Source organism: Bacillus rossius, chromosome 1 (genome assembly GCF_032445375.1).
Source record: "Bacillus rossius redtenbacheri isolate Brsri chromosome 1, Brsri_v3, whole genome shotgun sequence".
NCBI lineage: Eukaryota > Metazoa > Arthropoda > Insecta > Phasmatodea > Bacillidae > Bacillus > Bacillus rossius.
In genome coordinates this window covers 89426624-89445965 of record NC_086330.1, presented here as the reverse complement: position 1 = coordinate 89445965, position 19342 = coordinate 89426624, and the positions used below count along the sequence as shown (strand labels likewise).

Genomic DNA, 19342 nt, shown 5'->3' with positions numbered 1-19342 from the left:
TGCGCATGCGCGGCCACGCCCTCCCACCCCCGTGGTGCGGGGCCACGCCCACTACCCCTTTCCCGTTCCTGCAGATGCCTGCTCCGTAGACTGACCCGTCGGCGGCCGCCGGAGCTCTCTATCTACAAGCCGTGCGAGCGAGGAGCGCACCGCGGGACCCCACCCGCCGCGCATGGGCGGTCATGCTCTCCCACCCCAGCAGCGTGGGACCACGCCCCCTACTCCTTTCTCCTGCCGCGGCCGCCGGGACGCGTTTTCCAAACCCTAGATTAACTCGCCCACCATGCCCTTGAAGCGTGCTGGGATCGGCCGCGGCTCAGGTGACCGAGGAGAAGAGGAGCCGCGTCATTTGGATGGTTTATGATTGTAATGGTTGTATTAATCTTGGCACAGGAAGAGGAATAAAAATGCCATCATGATGTGGAGCAGGGGCACTAAGCCAGAATCGGTTTGAAAAAATACAAGGGAACTTAAAGGGGAGGGCATGCGATGTGTTCTCTTGCAGATTCTCAAATAGACTTAGAAAATATTCTTTCAGAAAGCTCCGATGGTGAAAAATTCGAAATTGTTAACAATAAATTGAATTGTGAAGGATTTAGTGTTATTTTCAGGACTGAGGTAACTACGATAACTCGTAAATGTGACGGAGATAGTTGGAGTAAGAAATGCGATTGATGGGCGAAGAGATTCTCAGTCGTTACTAAAAGAGATAGGTTTTTTGAAAATTTTAAAACTTGAAAAAAAAAAGTTTAAAGTATTTAAGTGTTGTTTGAGGTGTCTTTAGGTTATTTTAATACCCCTTTTTCGAGAATTTGTGTAATATTTTTATTTATTATTGATTAAAACTAAGAATTAATTTTTATACCTATATGTCTTTTGACTAAGAAATAATTGTAACACAAATGTTACATAAATCTGAAAGAAAAATTCAATATGGAAGACCAATATTATGATGTATTCACATAGAATTTTTGAGTTCATTTAAAAGCGTTTGTTGTCAGGATCGAAAATGTTACTTTTGAATTATATGTTACATTGCAGTAGATATCAATAGAAATTCTTATTTTAACTAGTTATATTCTTGCCGCCATTTCAGTCAATAACGATTTGTGATTAAAGATTTTAGATAGCAAAAATTAATGACATTATATTGGGTATACATGTATATATAGACACACATAAAATCTTATATACCTGTAGGCTATGTCATTAGCATGAGCCAAGTCATATATCACAGCTTAGTGTTCATAAATTTTAGGCAATGCAATCGTCTAAAGGAAGTGTAGTAATAATAAATTATGTATAAAATCAATTAAAGGAATGTGAAACAAACCAATAACAGAGATAGTTATGAAAATAATCTCGTATCCTAAATGAATAAAATCGTTTAGAAGTGAAACTGCACTCTTTTTTCATCGCGCACTGAAGCTTATTCGCCGCCAAGATGACAACACTGACCAGCAACATGGTGGCACACAATTCACCAATCTCAATCCGGCAGGCTAATTCTGTACCACGATAGCTAAGTTACTTATCGCAGATATTTGTGTTGCTTATGCCTCAAAAATGATGCTTAGTTTTCTTGTGAGCGTCTCTGTATGCTTAGATTTTCTTCTGTTGGTGAAAATTGCCTCTGTGCAAAATATGGCTTTGTAGAAGTAAACTCGGAATTTTGCTTCATTAACAGATGTCGTTGAAGTGAGATAAATGTTTCTTAAGTTTACTGCCTTGTATTTCCGCCATGTCTTTGTGGTTAATTTATGATTTAAGTCATTACTTTGTACATGCACCATTGATAGTTTTAACTGTATGTCATAGAAAAAATCTGAAGAACTGTCACAGAAAGATGAATACATAAACAGAAAACTAGCCATATCAGCCGATGTTAAATGTAAAATGTAAAGACAACACAGAGAATTCCGTGAAAGTAATTAGTCCGTACGTTCAGGTTATCTGTTTTATCTGATTATTAAGACTCTTGGTTTCTCTAGAGTAGGTATAAAGGTACTATAATTGGTTTTCAGCTCTATAATGGTACATAGAGGCTCTAGAGTAGCTCCTAAAAGTTCTGAAGTACCTATTTAAAGCTCTAGAGTGTCTCTTAGATGCTGCTAGAGGCTGGAAAGTTGCTCTAAAAGGCTCAAGAGTGGCGCATAGAATCTCTATAACGAAACATCAAATGTATAAAAATGCCTGGGCTAGATGCTGTTGTAGTCTGTCTAATACTAGAATGATTAAAATGTTAAAATATGTAGCAGAACTCTTCCTACACGTTCATTATAATAAATTAGGCCTATCATTATTTACAAGCAGCGCAAGTCCAATTCTTCTCTAAATTAATGTAGAAGTATTATTAAAAACTTGATCGTCTGTCATCTTGATTTAGGAGGCCTTAAAGCTCGAATCTGGCGGCTGAAAGGCTGACCGCTTCCTTTACTTCAAATTAAGGACGCCTTTAAGCAGGGAGGTTCAAGGATGGTTCTTGCAGGGTAGTTAAGGCTAACGTTTTCGTTTCAGGAAGCCTCAAATACACAGGTAGATATCTGCATATAATTCTATATTGATTTATAGAGTCTCTTAGAGGCTCTGAGAGGTTTTTAGATACGCTTAGAAGTCCAATATGCTGTAGAGTGGCTATTGATGACACTATAGTGGCGTTAAAGGTTCTTATAGATGTTAGAGAGACTCTTAGTCTATGTGCTTTAAAAAGCACTACATTGGCTCTTAGAGACTCTTTAGTGGTTCTAAGTGGATATCAAAGGCTCTAGAGAGGCTCTTTGAATCTAATAAAGTTAGAGGTGTCTCTTAGAAGCTTTAAGAAATGATATAATTGCTCTTAGGGGCTCTTTAGAATCTTAATAGTGGCTCTTATAGGCCCTAAGAAACCTAAAAGTGGCTCTCAAAGGCTCTAAGAAGTCTAAGAGTTGTTCTTAGATACTCTAGAGTTGTTCTTAGAGGTCCTAGAATGATCTTAAATGATTTTATAATATCTACAGTGTCTCAGGCTCTTTGAATCTCAAGCTCTTAGAGTTTCTAAAGTGACTCTTAGTGTCTCGTAGAAGGTCTAGAGTTCTTTCAGAGGCTCTAGAACTGGTTTTAGAGATTCAAGAGTAGGTATAAATTGTATAGAGTGGTTCCTAATGATCTAAGTGGATCTGAAGTTGCTTTTTAAGCTCTTTGAAGCTCTACAGTGGATAGTAGTGGCTCTAATGTGACTCTTAGTGTTTCTCAGAACGTCTGGAGTGGTTCTTAGAGGCTCTGGTTTTGTTGTTTAGGTTCCTATATTGTCTATAGTTTTGATATGAGTGGCTCTATAGGTGCTCATTCTGTTAAGAGGCTCTTAGAAGTTTTAGAGTGGCTCCTATATACTCTAGAGTAGTTATTAGAGCCTCTAGAATTGGAATTATAGGCTCCCGTATGGGTCTTAGTGGCACTATAACTTCCCTTAGAGGGTCATGGGGGTTATAAAAAGTCCTCTAAAAGGATTTAGAGTGTCTCATTGAAGCTCCTGAGTGGCTCTAAGGTGATTTAGAGGTTTTTGAGTAGATTTAAATGCTCTAGATTGGCCCTTAAAGTCTCTTAGAGGCTTAAGAGAGGTTCTTAAAAGCACTTAGAGGCTCTTGAATGTATCTTCGAGGAACTAGAGTGGCTGATTTAAGATCTAGAGTGGCGCTTAATAATATATCTTAGAGCCAGGAGTCACTCTAGAGCCTTTAAAAGTCTCTAAGAGTGGCTTTAGAGCTACTTAAAGAAATTATAAAGCCTCTCAAAGCCAGTCTAAGGCCTTTAAGAACCGCTCTAAAGCCTTTAAGATCCTCTAAGAGCAACCTATATCCTATAGGAGGCTCCAAGAACTACTTACTATAAAGCCTTTATTTTCAACTCTAAAGCCTCACTCTAGAGTCACTAACAGCCGTCAAATGACTTCAGGAGCATCTAAGAGCCAATATAGTGCAACATAAAGCAACTAACTGCCTCTCTAATGCCTCTAAGAGCCTATAAGTGCCACTATAGAACCTATAAGAGCTATTCTAAAGCCTGCTAGAGCCACTTTTTAGCATCTAAGAACCATCAATCAGCATTCTAACAGTTTCTATTGAAACTCTTAAATTTATTATATAGACGTTATAACCCACTCTAAGGGCTAAAATACCCACTGGTGTACCTCTAAGAGCCATTCAGAAGCCTCAGAGAGCCACTTTAGAGCCTCTAAGAGATATTATAAAACCTCTTACTTGAGAACCTATAAAATACACTCTAAAGCTCTAAGAGTCACTCTAGATCAGTGGTTCCCAACCTTTTGTGGTTCATCTCTCCTTTCTGGATGTTGACTAACACCTATCGCCCCCCCCCTTTTTTTTTCAATTTCATTGTATGCCTAATTTTAATTTGAAGTAAACTGTAAAAAGTAAAAAAAAAATTATTTATTTAAACATTTAAACAATATTACTACCGTATATAAAAAACAACCAAAGCTGTTTTATCCGAACACACTTAAATAATATAGTAAAAAAATTAAAATGTACATTTCTTACAGATTTATTTTTAAGAACAAAGAACTAAGATCATTGACATACATTAAACAAACAGGAGTACATGTTTACATTTTTTAATTGGAATCTGGAAAAATTAAGAAAGTTGACAGTAAAAATTTAAAAAAAATATTCAAATAACTTTATTAACACTAGAAACAGTTGTAGCAATCATTCAAGGTTAATTGAAAGTGTAAAAACTTTGTTATTGTTAGTAGTATGTAAATGGCGGTCCTGGGACAGGCTTCAGGCTGTGGTGCCTGTGGTGCCGACCGCCATCTTGGATTGAGACGTCACGGCGGCCATCTTGGATGGTTATTACCTTGACCTTTGACCTTGACCTTGAATTTGACCTTCAAAATGTGTCAAAATTCTCCAAAATTGGGCAAAATTTACCCAAAATTCCTCAAAATTTCCATTTTTGTGGAAAAAAAAAACACCAAAAAATCTGAAAAAATTAAAAAAATAAAAAATTTCTCTTTTCGAGGGAAAAATTCCCGTTTCGAGGGAAAATTTCCCGTTTTTAGTCCTTAAAAATCCCGGTGGCTAGAAATGTCCATATAGCGGCTTAAGCATCAATGTCTACAGCCGCAGATAAGCCTCTGACGTCATATTGGATGAATACGTCACCGTTGCAGTTTCCGTTACCACCGCCATCGTTAACTTTTTTATTTATTATCCGAATTAGAAGAAATTTTTTTTAAAAATTATAAAAAAAAATTAAATAATAAAATTTTAATACATTATTTATAAAAAATATACATTAACGACACGGAGCTCGGAGTCATCGGTTCGAACCCGACAAGTGCAAAAAAATAAAAATGGCGACCGATCCTTCCCCCGCGGTGGGTGCTGGCAGACTGACCCCCACCACTTTTACCAATGCACATATACCATCAGATAGTATGACGTCATGTCCGCCATCTTGAAAATCCGTAATTTTAATGCTAGAGATTCGGGAAAATTTTTAAAAATCATTAAAAAAAATAAATAATAGAATTAAATAATAAAAATATTAAAAACCACTGTTGCACGTATCGTTATGGTCGCCATCTTGGATTATATAATTGTAGCATGTTTTGTTACGCCCGCCATCTTGTCTTCGTCTGCTGGAGACCACCATCTTGTTATCGTTGGCTAGAGTGCGCTGACGCCATGTTAGTTTAATTTTTACCCGCTAGAGTGCAGTAATCATTTATTATTACTGTGACACCCACCATCTTGTCATTTCGCCACCATCTTGGAATCGTGTAATTATTTAGCTAGGAATTCGGGAAAAATTCCAAAATTCATTAAATAAATCACCCATTAATTTACATATTGAATCACTGGATTCCCGTCCTTGGTTCGATACCTGACCGATGCAATAATGTTTAATTTTATGTAAAATAATAATAATTTCAATAAACAATGTTCAACATTCTTAAAGAGACTTTAAAACCTCTACTACCATCATCCTATAAGTTATCAAGACCACCATATTGGAAATTCGTAATTGTAATGCTAGAGATTCGGGAAAAAGTTACAAATTCATTAAATAAATTTGCAAACAATAAAATGATTAATTAGGTCGACTTAGGACCTTGGCACGATTCGGAATGAAGATGAAAAAAAATAAACATAATATAATAGTGGCAGGTTCGAGAAAGAAAACAACACACGTTCTTTCACAAAATAAAATTTATTACATAATTTCTACTTTACTACACGAACACTTGCGAAAGCCAGCAATCTTATAATCATTTAGGTCCGCATAGGCGTGAAATGACTAATTCTTAGCTCCAATCGGCTTATACTAGAAAGAGTCCAACCAGAACCTTTACAGACATAGTCCTCCTCTTCTTGACAGAGTTTCTGGATACCATTTTTAACAGTATGCTTCACATCGTCAGAACTGTAAATTACTGCAGCAGATGTCTTGAATGCACACTTCTTCACTTCGTCTTCGAATGGATAGGGCTTTCCATATATACAGTCCAACCACAAGTTGCATTTTAATGGACCGTTTGTTGCAACGTCATCAGTAAGTTGATTGATTATGTTCTCTCTGATATCATCAAGAAAATTACAAATGTCTTTCGACTTACCTAACGTATTTAAATAATAGTAGTCTTTCAATGTCCCACGAAATGCAGACTGCGCCAAGTAGAACCCATTATCATTCACTTGTAATGCGCCGAACACAGTCTTAGGTTTATTTTCTTGTCGAGACGTTATAGCAACCGGTTGCTGCACATCGGTTTTCTTGCTTGTTCTCTTACGAGTCTCCAATCTAAAGCGAGGAGTCGAAATTTCTACAGGTAATTCTTCAGCAGACACATGGACCTTACCGTTACAATTTTTCACATGTCGTCGCAAACTATCAATACGTGTAAACCATTCATGACACCCATCACAGCGAAACTTTATACGAGATGGATTCTTCTTGCATTTACTCCGTTCATGTCTTCGTGCATCATGAGAAAATGCGAACGACATATCACAGTAGCTGCAAGGATACTGGGGTGATGAAGACGTGCCTTTCAGACCCAATCCAGATACTAACGTTGCCGCAGTTGCATCATCTCTAGGCATGCTCTTATGCACATCGATGCATCGTTGTTGCACCGATACCTTTACTTTCTGCCGCTCTGCAGGACCTTTACATGTCTCCAAGTGATGCTTCAAATTAGCATTTCTTGTAAATTGCTTGCGACATTTGTTACAGCTAAACATTTTACGATAAGGGTTCTTAGCGCATTCTCTCCTCTTGTGTCGTCGAGCATTGCTGTTGTTTGAGAAAATCTTGTCACAGTAACAGCACTGATGTTCGTTAGTTGTTGTTGAATCACCATCCATTGAAGTTTCCATCGAGGGTGAAACGAAGTTCGACGAGTTTTCCTGCGTAGTCAGCACCACCGGCATTAAAGTCTCTCCTGCTGACGGTATCGCAACTGTTGAAATCTCCTCTTTTGATGACGTTGTCTTTGCCGACGGGATCTGCACCTTGTCCGCCGTAGCTGACGTCAGGGTTCCCGTAGACGATGGTGCGTCGTCCATCAAGTTCAGCGTTTTAGATGGTAAAGATGCCATCGAAGTCTCAAGAACAAGCAATTACATGACTTATAAGACGACTTGTCACTTTTTCTGGAGATGTTACTTTCATTATCTTCTACCTTACTTATATCTTCAACAACAGTTAAGCTATTTCCTTCCTCAAGACCTGGAGATATTTTAACACATCGCTTTTAAGGCTAGGTAGATCAATTTTATTGTAAGACATACTGTCCCCGAGCATAGCGTCTCCATCTACGTACTTTATCTCCTGCGCGAGCTTGGCTTTACAAGTTTAATCGTGTCTTCCTAATTTTTTTAAGTAATAACAATGGACGATGTATTGACTTGTGTATTATACAAGCGGACACTGTTATTTAAGCGAGTCTTAGACAGCAGGTCCCTCAGTCCACCTCTTGTAGTGGTACAGTGCAGATCTGATGAATTGGCTTGTCTGCATATAAGTCCGATACATGAATATTGATGTGTATCCGAACTCAATGGTAGCAACGTCGAAATCGGTACAAATCCCAATGGTGGCGGGGTCACCGACTGCAGAGATCTTGACGGAGGGTCTCGCGACTTCACCGGGGTCCCTGACGACGGAGGTGATGATGACGAAGCAGATCCCGATGACAACGATGAGAGCTGCTCCAGAAATTCCGATGGTAACGAGGCTACCATCTCCAGAGATCTCGATGATGGCTGTATCTACTGTCTCTTCACTCCAAGAGACTTTAATGTGTGCATTATCGAACGCAGAGGAGACTCCGATACCTGCAACTACATCGCATTTGGTAAATACAACATTTCGTGAGCAATTCCCAGCTTCTGCATCAGTCGTGTTTACATCAGATTCTTTGGCATCCAGTACAGATGATCTGTCAATGTCGACTGGGAAATCTCCAGCTCATGCAACATACGGGACTTCGTCGCCTACAACAGCAGTGTACATTGAAAGTAAGATACTTTCCGAGCCGTCGGTGACTCAAGTTCTAACGACGAGACATCTGTGTACGTACTGTGACAAAAGTTTTAAATACCGTCAACATGCAAGAAGACATGAAAATCATGTCTGTGGAAGAAACGCTAATCGTGTGACATTTCCGTGTGACCCGTGTGGTGTACATTTCACAAACAAAAGTAATTTGATTAGGCATTGTAAAAGCAAAGTTCATTTGCAAGTTGTACAGTGGGTAATCGATGGTAATTGCGATGAATATCTGTATCAGTGCTGCTACTGTGGTAAACGATTTGAACGACTACGAAGTACACGCATCCATGAAAAGCATGGCTGCAGAAGAAATCTTGACCGTGTAAAATTTCTGTGTGAGAAGTGCGGTATACAGGTTACACGAAAATTTTACTTGAAAAAACATTATAAATTTTGTAAAGGCGGGTTTCTAGCATAATTTCTGGTCCTCTAAGGTGTTACACTCCTGATCTGATGTATCGTGATCTGTATGAATTATTTGTATTTTGTCACTCTTAAAACGAACTTTAATAATTTATTTTAATAAAAATTAATGTCGCGTGGACTGAGAAATGTATACGATATATATATCATGTCAGATTTTATTGTGTAAAAATGTACAATTTTAAATAAATTATAGAATTAAAGAGTTTTAATTTGTTTTTTCTTAACCTACATCGTTATAACTTGACGTCGTACCTCCGTGCCTCTGGGTTAAAGCCCAGATCACAGCCCTGTCCGCAGCGCGCCGCGGCTTTGGGAATGACGTCACTTCCGCTCCGTGCGCGCGAGAGCAGTGCGCTGGCGTCCTGGTCTCCAGTCCCGTGCGAGCCACCTTCGAGGCTAGACGCGGCCGCGAGACGCTCCATAAACTCGCCGCTATTATCGCTTTTGGATTCTGTTCTATAGTGTGTATAATCTCTTTTATCGTTTTCTTTACCGTGTGCGTGAGTGTTGTTTTGTATCTGGCGTGTCCGCGGGCCAAAACACGTGGACTAACACAACTAGCCTGCACCGCACATTTCTCCAGCGCGCGACGTCCCTCGGCAGCTACACGGGCCGGACGGTCCACCCCTGCCTCCCCGCAGGAGGCTGCTCTACGCGAGAGAGCTGGCGCCGGGCAACACTAGAAAACGGCCGAGCGACGTCCGCCACGTCTCCACAATTCTACGGAGGCGGGTACGCGACATTTGGCGCCCAACGTGGGGCGAACTGCAAGTCCACAGGAGAGCGCATGCAGTGCGGGAAAAGAGTGTACAGTGAGTGATCAGACAGCGTGAAAATCCACCTGGGACAATGGATGGATTCACTTATTCACCTAGACAGTACTTCTGATCTCATCAACGCGAGGACGCAACCATTCCTTTCCCACGTTTCCAACACCTATCAGTTTCACGGTTCAGCTGATAACGCATCGCCGTCTCCCGTCCCGCAACCGGATTATATTTCCCGTCGATTCACCACCACCCCCCTCCAACGGGATAACGCACAGTGGTACCCCCTCCTTTTTCACCCTTTCGCCGTTCTGCCATCGGTGATCTTCGGGGCGCGCCGGCGGTGTTCGGGCGAGCGCGGTGATAGCCTGCGCAGGCAGGCTGCGCAGACGGAGCGGCCACGTGGGCCCCGTGTTTGTAAACAATGCTGCCGCGCGGGTTGACAGTTACGTGCGCGACGTGTCAGCTACCGAAAGGCATGGACCTTGTGACAGGAGAGTGGCAGTGTCGGAACACGTGTACGTGCGCGCCACTGAGGCGCAGTGAGGTGAAGACAGAAACTGCTGAGGGTGTGTTGTTATGGGACAGGGATACATCATCAGAGCAGATGCATAGGGTAGCCTTGAACACAGCGAGTGCCGTGTACCGGGAAAAAGGGGGATGTGACGAGTGTAGAGGCTGCTCGGGCAACCGCGTCGGGTCGATGTTACCGAACCAGAATCCACAGTCGCCGAACCTAATTGACTGGGACACACCTACGAACTCGGCAGCGCCGCCAGTCGCGTACGCTGTGCGGGTTGCCACAGGGGCTGGGCGTATAGTGCTGCCAGAGTTTAGCGGGCTCGTGCATGAAGACCCACGGGAGTTTGTGCGGTGGTGTGAGAGGCACATGTTACAGTGCAGTGTGCCGGTAGAGGAGTGGACCCAGCGCACAAGCGAACAGTTGCGTGGTCGAGCTCGTGAGTGGTGGACTATATGGGGGCGATACGATATGCAGTGGCGGGAGTTCGCCACGCGTCTCATGCAGCGATTTGATGACCGCCAGGCAGTCTTGAGCTACGGCGAGGCGCAGAGGGACACGGAATCGGTGGAGAGATTCCTGGCGGGCAAGTTGCAGCTATATCGTCGCATAGCCCCAGGGGAAGCGCCGGAGCAAGCGTTGCCGGACGTGACCGCGTTAGTGCGGGAAGAATTACAACCCTTCCTCAGGCCGTATTGCAACGGGTCTGTTGAAGAATATGTGCGACAGGCCGTAGCCACGGACGGCAACCTGCAGCGCCTTCTGGGGCGACGGACAACTATGACCACTCCCGGACGAGAGCCCAGACACGAGTACAGAGCGCCCGCTCTCCCAGAGGGAGACATGCAGCTCGAACGTCCACGGCAGATGGTAGCACGGGCAATCGAAGGCCCACCGAGTGGCAGACGACAGACCACCGCACCAGAGTGGCGGAAAGCGGGGAATCGGCGGGACGGAGGCCGACCACCCCAGTGTCGCTTTGGATGCCCGCAGGACATGTTCCATTGGCACCAGGACTGCCCAAGACAACAACAAAAACAACAACAACAACAACTGGCGGAAAACGGGCAGCAGGGAGTGTAGGACCAACAGTTCTGCCCCCCACACCACCTAACCTCCTTCCCGAAACCATGGCCGAGACACGCATAACACTGGGACAGCTCACCACCCCAGACGACCGGCTGATGCGGGTACCCGTCACTCTGAACGGGAGACCGACGGCTGCTCTCGTAGATACAGGTGCTAGCCACGTGTTCGTGGCACAACACTTGGTGCCGCCAGCGGACGTCACACCGAGATGCTGTGCACTGCGTCTGGCCACGAGCACCGGAGTCGGGACAGCCATCGGGGACACCATCATAACGGTGAGTGTGAGGGAGCTGGTTACCCAGACGGCAGCAGTTGTAGTAGAGGGACTCAGGGAGGACCTAGTGCTGGGACAGCCTTGGTTGGTAGAGCATGACACAGTGATAGCGCCGGCCTCTGGGCTAGTGAATGTTGGCAAACGTGAGCGCCTGGCAGTGTATGCACTAGGTAGAGCACCACCTCCCCCGAGAGAGCCTACGAAGTTAGAAGATGTGGACAATGATGTACCCCCAGAGTATCAGGATGCATTCAGGCGGCTCATAAGGGAAAGACAGAGCATCTTCGCCACTGCCTCCCACTCAGGCGCACAACGGTGACAGAACACCGAATCCCCACTATGCACGACCAACCAGTGTATGAGGCCCCCAGGGGATATGGTTTCCGCGAGCAACGGGTGATACGTGAGCAAGTGCACGAAATGTTGCGAGATGGTGTCATTGAACCCTCCAACAGCGCATACAACTCACGCATCGTCCTAGCTGCCAAGAAGGATGGGACCATGCGCTTCTGTGTGGACTTCCGTCCCCTGAATAGTGTCACCATTAGTTCTCCACCACCGCAGATCAGTGTGGACGAGGCTTTGGCAGGCCTGGGCAATGCACGAGTGTTCACGACCCTTGACTTACGTTCGGGGTATTGGCAGGTGCCAATACACCCAGGTGACAGAGAAAAGACTGCGTTCACGGTGCCCGATGGTAGACGATTTCAGTTCTGTGCCATGCCCTTCGGGCTCAAGTGCGCGCCGGCCACATTTCAAGCTATGATGGCCCGCGTACTGGAAGGGTACATTGGCCAGTTCGTGACAGCCTACCTCGACGACGTGATTGTGTACTCCAAGACCTGGGAGGACCATGTGCAGTACCTGTCCCTGGTCCTGGAGCGGCTCCAGATGCACCACTTGACCTGTGCCACACAGAAGTGTCACATTGGACGGAGAGAGGTGGAGTTTTTGGGGCATGTGGTGGATGCTGAGGGTAATCGTCCGCACCCGATGCACCTGGCGAAAATTGCAGAAGCTGAACCCCCTAGAACCCGCAAGCAGTTGCAGAAGCACTTGAGCCTCGCCAACTGGCTGCGGAACTATATCCCGCAGTTCTCCATGCTCACTGCCCCTCTGACAGATCTGTTGTCACCACGACAGCGCTACCAATGGACACCGGCTGCACAGCAGGCGCTGGACAGCTTGAAGGCGGCTTTTCTCCGATGCCACACTCTGTCACGGATAAACCCCGAGAGGACGCTGTACGTGCAGACGGATGCGAGCGCCGAGGGGGTGGGCGCGGTGCTATATCAACGAGACGAAAATGGGGACAGGTGCATAATCGATTACGCCAGTGCCAAGTTCGGCCGCGCGGAACGGAATTACCACAGCAATGAACAGGAGTGCCTGGCTGTGGTATGGGCACTGAAGAAATACCGTCCCCACCTCGAGGGTAGGCAATTTGTATTACGCATGGACAACCAATGCCTCACATGGTTGCGGACCCTCCAGGGGCGGAAAAGCAAACTCGTGAGGTGGGCGCTGTTTCTACAGTCGTTCGACTTCGTTATGGAGCACGTTCCAGGAGTAGAAAACGAGCTGCCGGATGCCCTGTCACGGGACCCTGATGAGGGATCGTGCCTGAAGGACGAGGTATCTTGGGACGAGATACTGCCACCTGGCCGTGAGACGGATCACCACCACCCAAGGGACCCAACCTGCCGCCTGCTTGCTCTAGGTGTAGACGACGACCCGCCTCCTGCGGACATGGTCGAGCTTAAACGTCGGGTGCACAATGCCCAACGCACCTCTCAGCATGCTGAGCGCAGATGCGCGAAGCAAATAGCGGAACCATGTGAGACCTGGACTACGAGGGATGGTGTGCTCTACATACGAGGACTGGGACCCGATCAGGAGTGGCGCACCTATGTCCCACCGGAGGCACGTGAAGCGGTGTTGCGCTTTATGCATGATCACGACCTGGCCGGACACCCTGGGGCAGACCAAACACGGCGGGCGGTCGGTCAGCACTACCACTGGCCCGGCATGGCCCGGGACGTGCGGGAGTACGTGAGGACTTGTGAGATGTGTCAAGAGCGGAAAGCGCGGCGGAGCGACGGGATGGAGCAACAACAGCCTCGCATTCCCACTACCCCTTTCCAGTCCGTCGCGCTGGATGTCATGGGGCCATATCCCCGCACAGCCCGGGGCAAGAGATTCCTGGTGGTAGTGACCGATCTCTTTACCCATTGGGTAGAAGCTTACCCCACCAGCAATGTATGGGCCAACACCATTGGGACAATATTGCAAACGGAATTCTTCCCACGTTGGGGCTACCCGAGAGACCTGCTGACGGACAATGCCAGCCAATTCGTCGGGAGGAAGTGGCGGGAGATGTGCAACTCGTGGCACGTCGAACACTGGACCACACCTGCCTACCACCCCCGAGCCAACCCGACGGAAAGGCGAAACCAAGAGTTGAAAGTCCAGATGCGCATAAGGCTGGGTAGCGACCATACTAAGTGGAACAACCATCTTGCAGAGGCTCTGTTTTGTATCCGTCGCAGAACCAATGCAGCCACAGGAATGACCCCGGCGGAAATGGTCCAAGGCCACAATTTGCCCTTGCCAGGAGAATGGACAGCCCACGGGGTAGCCGATGAAGAAGAAGATCCAGAGGAGCGCCGTCAACGGCGAGAGGCAGAAATGACAACAGCGCTCGAACACCAGAGGGCCTATACTCGCAAGATAACACCGCAGACGACCCGAATGCCACCGGAACTCCAACCTGGAGAACTGGTATACGTGCGCACGCAGCCTCTGTCCAGCGCGCCGAAGAACTACAGTGCCGGGTTGAGCCCCAGATGGTCGGGACCACACCCGATCCTTAAACGGCTAAGTAGGAGCACCTACCTAGTCCGCCTTGATGGGCGGCGGGCGCGAAAAGTGCACCGAGACACCATACGGAGAACATCAGTCCCAGGAGAAAATTTGGTCTCTGAAGATGTCACCCTAGTAGAAGTGGACGAAACGACTACTTCCGACGACTCGATCACACCACGAGGCATGCGGGGCCTGTTCCATGCCACCCCCAGCCCCGAAACAGCGACCCTGGAAACAGCAGGAAGCTCGGCCACAAGTCCGAGGCGACGCCGTCGGAGACGCACGACGCGGACACAGATCGATGACGTCACCGGGATGCCCGAGGCGGGCGCCGATGCGGCGGGCGAACAACCTCTGGTGACCGAGCCGGACGAGGAGGAGGCAGATGAGCCACTCTCCCCCACCCAAGGTGGATGGGGACATGGTGCCTCCCTCGCCGATGCAGAGTTCAGAGTCACAGTCGAGGAGCCGGCTGAGACGACCCCGAGACGCAACCGGCGACGTCGGCGAGCCCCACGTTACTTGGCAGACTATGTCACAGGATCGGAGCTGGACGCGTTTGTGTACGACAACCCGGCGAGTACGGGGCGAGAAAGGCGGCCCTAACTCCAACGACCGCCGTGGGAGAGGGCGTCCCGATCCTGCTGCCTCGGGTGGAAGCACGGACGGCATTGACCCGGGCTTATCCAGGGGGGGGGGGGGGCATCTGACGTCGTACCTCTGTGCCTCTAGGTTAAAGCCCGGATAACAGCCCTGTCCGCAGCGCGCCGCGGCTTTGGGAATGACGTCACTTCCGCTCCGTGCGCGCGAGAGCAGTGCGCCGGCGTCCTGGTCTCCAGTCCCGTGCGAGCCACCTTCGAGGCTAGACGCGGCCGCGAGACGCTCCATAAACTCGCCGCTATTATCGCTTTTGGATTCTGTTCTATAGTGTGTATAATCTCTTTTATCGTTTTCTTTACCGTGTGCGTGAGTGTTGTTTTGTATCTGGCGTGTCCGCGGGCCAAAACACGTGGACTAACACAACTAGCCTGCACCGCACATTTCACCAGCGCGCGACGTCCCTCGGCAGCTACACGGGCCGGACGGTCCACCCCTGCCTCCCCGCAGGAGGCTGCTCTACGCGAGAGAGCTGGCGCCGGGCAACACTAGAAAACGGCCGAGCGATGTCCGCCACGTCTCCACGCATTCTACGGAGGCGGGTACGCGACAAACTTAATGTAATAAACTACATGTGACACGTAATTTAGGTCGGATTTGTAATGTCCGTTTTGTCTTGTTTCTGTGTATTATTTTTTTTACCAATAATGCTGAAGACTGTTTTTTTTTTGCTAAAATTATTTTTGTCTGAGTATGCCATCTGCATTCTTAGGATTTTTTATGGGCGATATTTTGGTAAAGTTCAGGTACAGGTAATGCCGTAACATTAGAGCAAATCTGATAGGAACTTGATTTATTATTTTTGAGAAATAATTTATTACTTCCCGAAATAAAACTAACAGACTTGTAAGAAATTTATGGTCTTAAATCGTAACCTGTCATATATTGGTGTACACTACGGAGGTGATATTAAAAAATTAAAGAATGTTTATCAATTGACCACACTTCGGGGTATGCTGGTGCACTGGATGGGCTGTATCAGTAAGATTCTGGATACTTGGAAAGCGGTTCTTCGTCCAAGTTACTCACTCCTTCGTTGCTGATTACTAACATGAATTTTTACAACATGGGAAATTGAATGTATACTGGCTAAGGTCTTGATTTGAAATATTTTGCTGCTTATAATTATCAGAGTATCGGCTTTCACAGTATGGTATGTAGGAATCGACTCCTCTCGTATATGTGCTACACATTTATTTTTGTAGGTAGCAAGATATACATTCGTAGGCTGATTTTCTGCTCTGGTTCAGTGATGTATACTTTGAAGTGGTTCCAGCAAGTACTTTATGTATGCTGGATTACGATTTCACTGGAGTTTTACGTGTAATGTGATGGAAGGCTAGCGATGTGATGTATGCATGTGTTGAGCAAAACATATGAGTGTCGCAGCATTCTGCAAGCTTGCAATTCCCGCGCGAGGGGTCAATGTTCATTTGCAGGTGATGGTAGGCATGTCTCGATCGAGAAGACTCTGCCTCTATATTTGAGAATTTTTTTTTGCGGTTGACGTTCTTGAATTTATGTACTTTTGACTAGTCGCACGTGATTAAGTTTAAACTCGTATGCATTGGAAGATATTTTTCTACATGAGGTAAGAAAAATACATAGCTGCTACATTGACTGAGATAGGTATCGAACTCATGGCTATTGTCCTATGGGTGATTAGCACTTGTCGTTTGACATATCTCCTCTAACCCTCTTTTACTATGTGATATAGATGGGTCATGGATGTTTTCAGAGATGATGTTTAAAATGACATGGGTAAAGAGTCCTGTGTAGAAATTACAAGGTGTGGTAATTATTTTAGTCGAAGTGATAATTTAGTAGAACACATAAAAATAACGTGTTTTTTTTCTAATGTGTAAACAAATTAATGATAGGACGGATTTGTATGTAGAAATGGTGGTATACCACATCTCTTGAAGAACACTGCATGGTATATATAATGAAAGACTCTTGGGCTCAAGAAACTAAACTATAGGTGGAAAGGATGATGCGGTTCCTTAGATTATATGAAAGGAACTCTGATGTTTTTTTCTATATACTAAGATGATTTAATTGAGTTTGGGATGATGGGTTGAAGGATTAAATAATAAAACTGGACACATAGGCTTTTAAAGAAAATGAGAATGGAGCTAACCATGTCTAGAAAACAATAGAGACTATTGTAAAGCTCACAATATCATAGATTGTGGTACGTCTCTGACAACAGAAATGTGGAAACGATATCATAAAATGAGTGATATTGATGCAGCTCCTGGTATTATAACTGGTAGCTACGGTGATGATGTCTTTACGTCTGTGATAGTGACACGGACGCGAACATATTAAGACTAATAATAACATTTATGTAAAGAAGATGGAAACCGTAGCACGCGAGACCAAATTGATCATCCAAATGATGGGATAATAGGCTAAATCTTCTACTTGATTCGCGAAATGATGATAATTTTTACGTTCTCAAAGAAACTTGAACTAAGAAATGTGTGGTTTATAGAATAAAACCTTTTTTTTCTGATCTGATGTATATTAATGGGAATACATATACAATTTACTATGAGTTTTATTAAATACCATTCTTACATATGTACTTTCAAGCTCTTGACGCCTACAGTGTACATAAAGTATATAAAATATTTACGTACCTAGTTCTTCGATTAACGTGTATATTTTGTATTTTAAAATTTGATTTTGTTAAAGAACAATGACTGAAATGATGTGTGTTATAAACTATAAGTCCTTCTATAACTGATGTGATTTATAATGCTGAGAAATGTTGAGGATGGTATGAGCAATAGGATGTTAATATGATGATGTGGCGTTGGCTTGATACTTCGCTTGAATGGAATGTAAATGTTAACTTTGTGATGAAAGCTACACGTGCGTGTATTGCGTGACCATTACGTTTGTCGAAATTGCTTCCAAATGTGTTACCTTATTTTGGTGTGCTGCTTTTTAAAATGATGTTTTGACACGAGTATTATAGTAATTGGTTCTTGATTTGACTAGCATATTATTCCAACCGGTGCATGTATATAAGCGAGTCCTAGACAGCAGGACGCTCAGTTGTTACTGACGTCGACGGTGTACGGATCACCTAGTTTGTTTCTTCTGGTGCATAAGTCGTGTAATTGCTTGTTCTTGAGACTTCGATGGCATCTTTACCATCTAAAACGCTGAACTTGATGGACGACGCACCATCGTCTACGGGAACCCTGACGTCAGCTACGGCGGAGAAGGTGCAGATCCAGTCGGCAAAGACAACGTCATCAAAAGAGGAGATTTCAACAGTTGCGATACCGTCAGCAGGAGAGACTTTAATGCCGGTGGTGCTGACTACGCAGGAAAACTCGTCGAACTTCGTTTCGCCCTCGATGGAAACTTCAATGGATGGTGATTCAACAACAACTAACGAACATCAGTGCTGTTACTGTGACAAGATTTTCTCAAACAACAGCAATGCTCGACGACACGAGAGGAGAGAATGCGCTAAGAACCCTTATCTTAAAATGTTTAGCTGTAACAAATGTCGCAAGCAATTTACAAGAAATGCTAATTTGAAGCATCACTTGGAGACATGTAAAGGTCCTGCAGAGCGGCAGAAAGTAAAGGTATCGGTGCAACAAAGATGCATCGATGAGCATAAGAGCATGCCTAGAGATGACGCAACTGCGGCAACGTTAGTATCTGGATTGGGTCTGAAAGGCTCGTCTTCATCACCCCGGTATCCTTGCAGCTACTGTGATATGTCGTTCGCATTTTCTCATGATGCACGAAGACATGAACGGAGTAAATGCAAGAAGAATCCATCTAGTATAAAGTTTCGCTGTGATGGGTGTCATGAATGGTTTACACGTATTGATAGTTTGCGACGACATGTGAAAAATTGTAACGGTAAGGTCCATGTGTCTGCTGAAGAATTACCTGTAGAAATTTCGACTCCTCGCTTTAGATTGGAGACTCGTAAGAGAACAAGCAAGAAAACCGATGTGCAGCAACCGGTTGCTATAACGTCTGGACAAGAAAATAAACCTAAGACTGTGTTCGGCGCATTACAAGTGAATGATAATGGGTTCTACTTGGCGCAGTCTGCATTTCGTGGGACATTGAAAGACTACTATTATTTAAATACGTTAGGTAAGTCGAAAGACATTTGTAATTTTCTTGATGATATCAGAGAGAACA

General features: G+C 45.1%; 1 protein-coding gene across 1 annotated transcript in view; it reads left to right on the top strand.

Annotated features, from left to right (window-relative positions):
• The first annotated feature begins 15417 nt into the window (after positions 1-15417).
• LOC134539511 (lariat debranching enzyme) overlaps positions 15418-19342 on the top strand; it is a 78273-nt gene continuing 74348 nt past the window's right edge. The window contains exon 1 of the mRNA XM_063381597.1: positions 15418-15699. Coding sequence (XP_063237667.1) covers positions 15664-15699 — 36 coding nt within the window. The 5' untranslated portion in view covers positions 15418-15663. The remainder of the gene's footprint in view (positions 15700-19342) is intronic.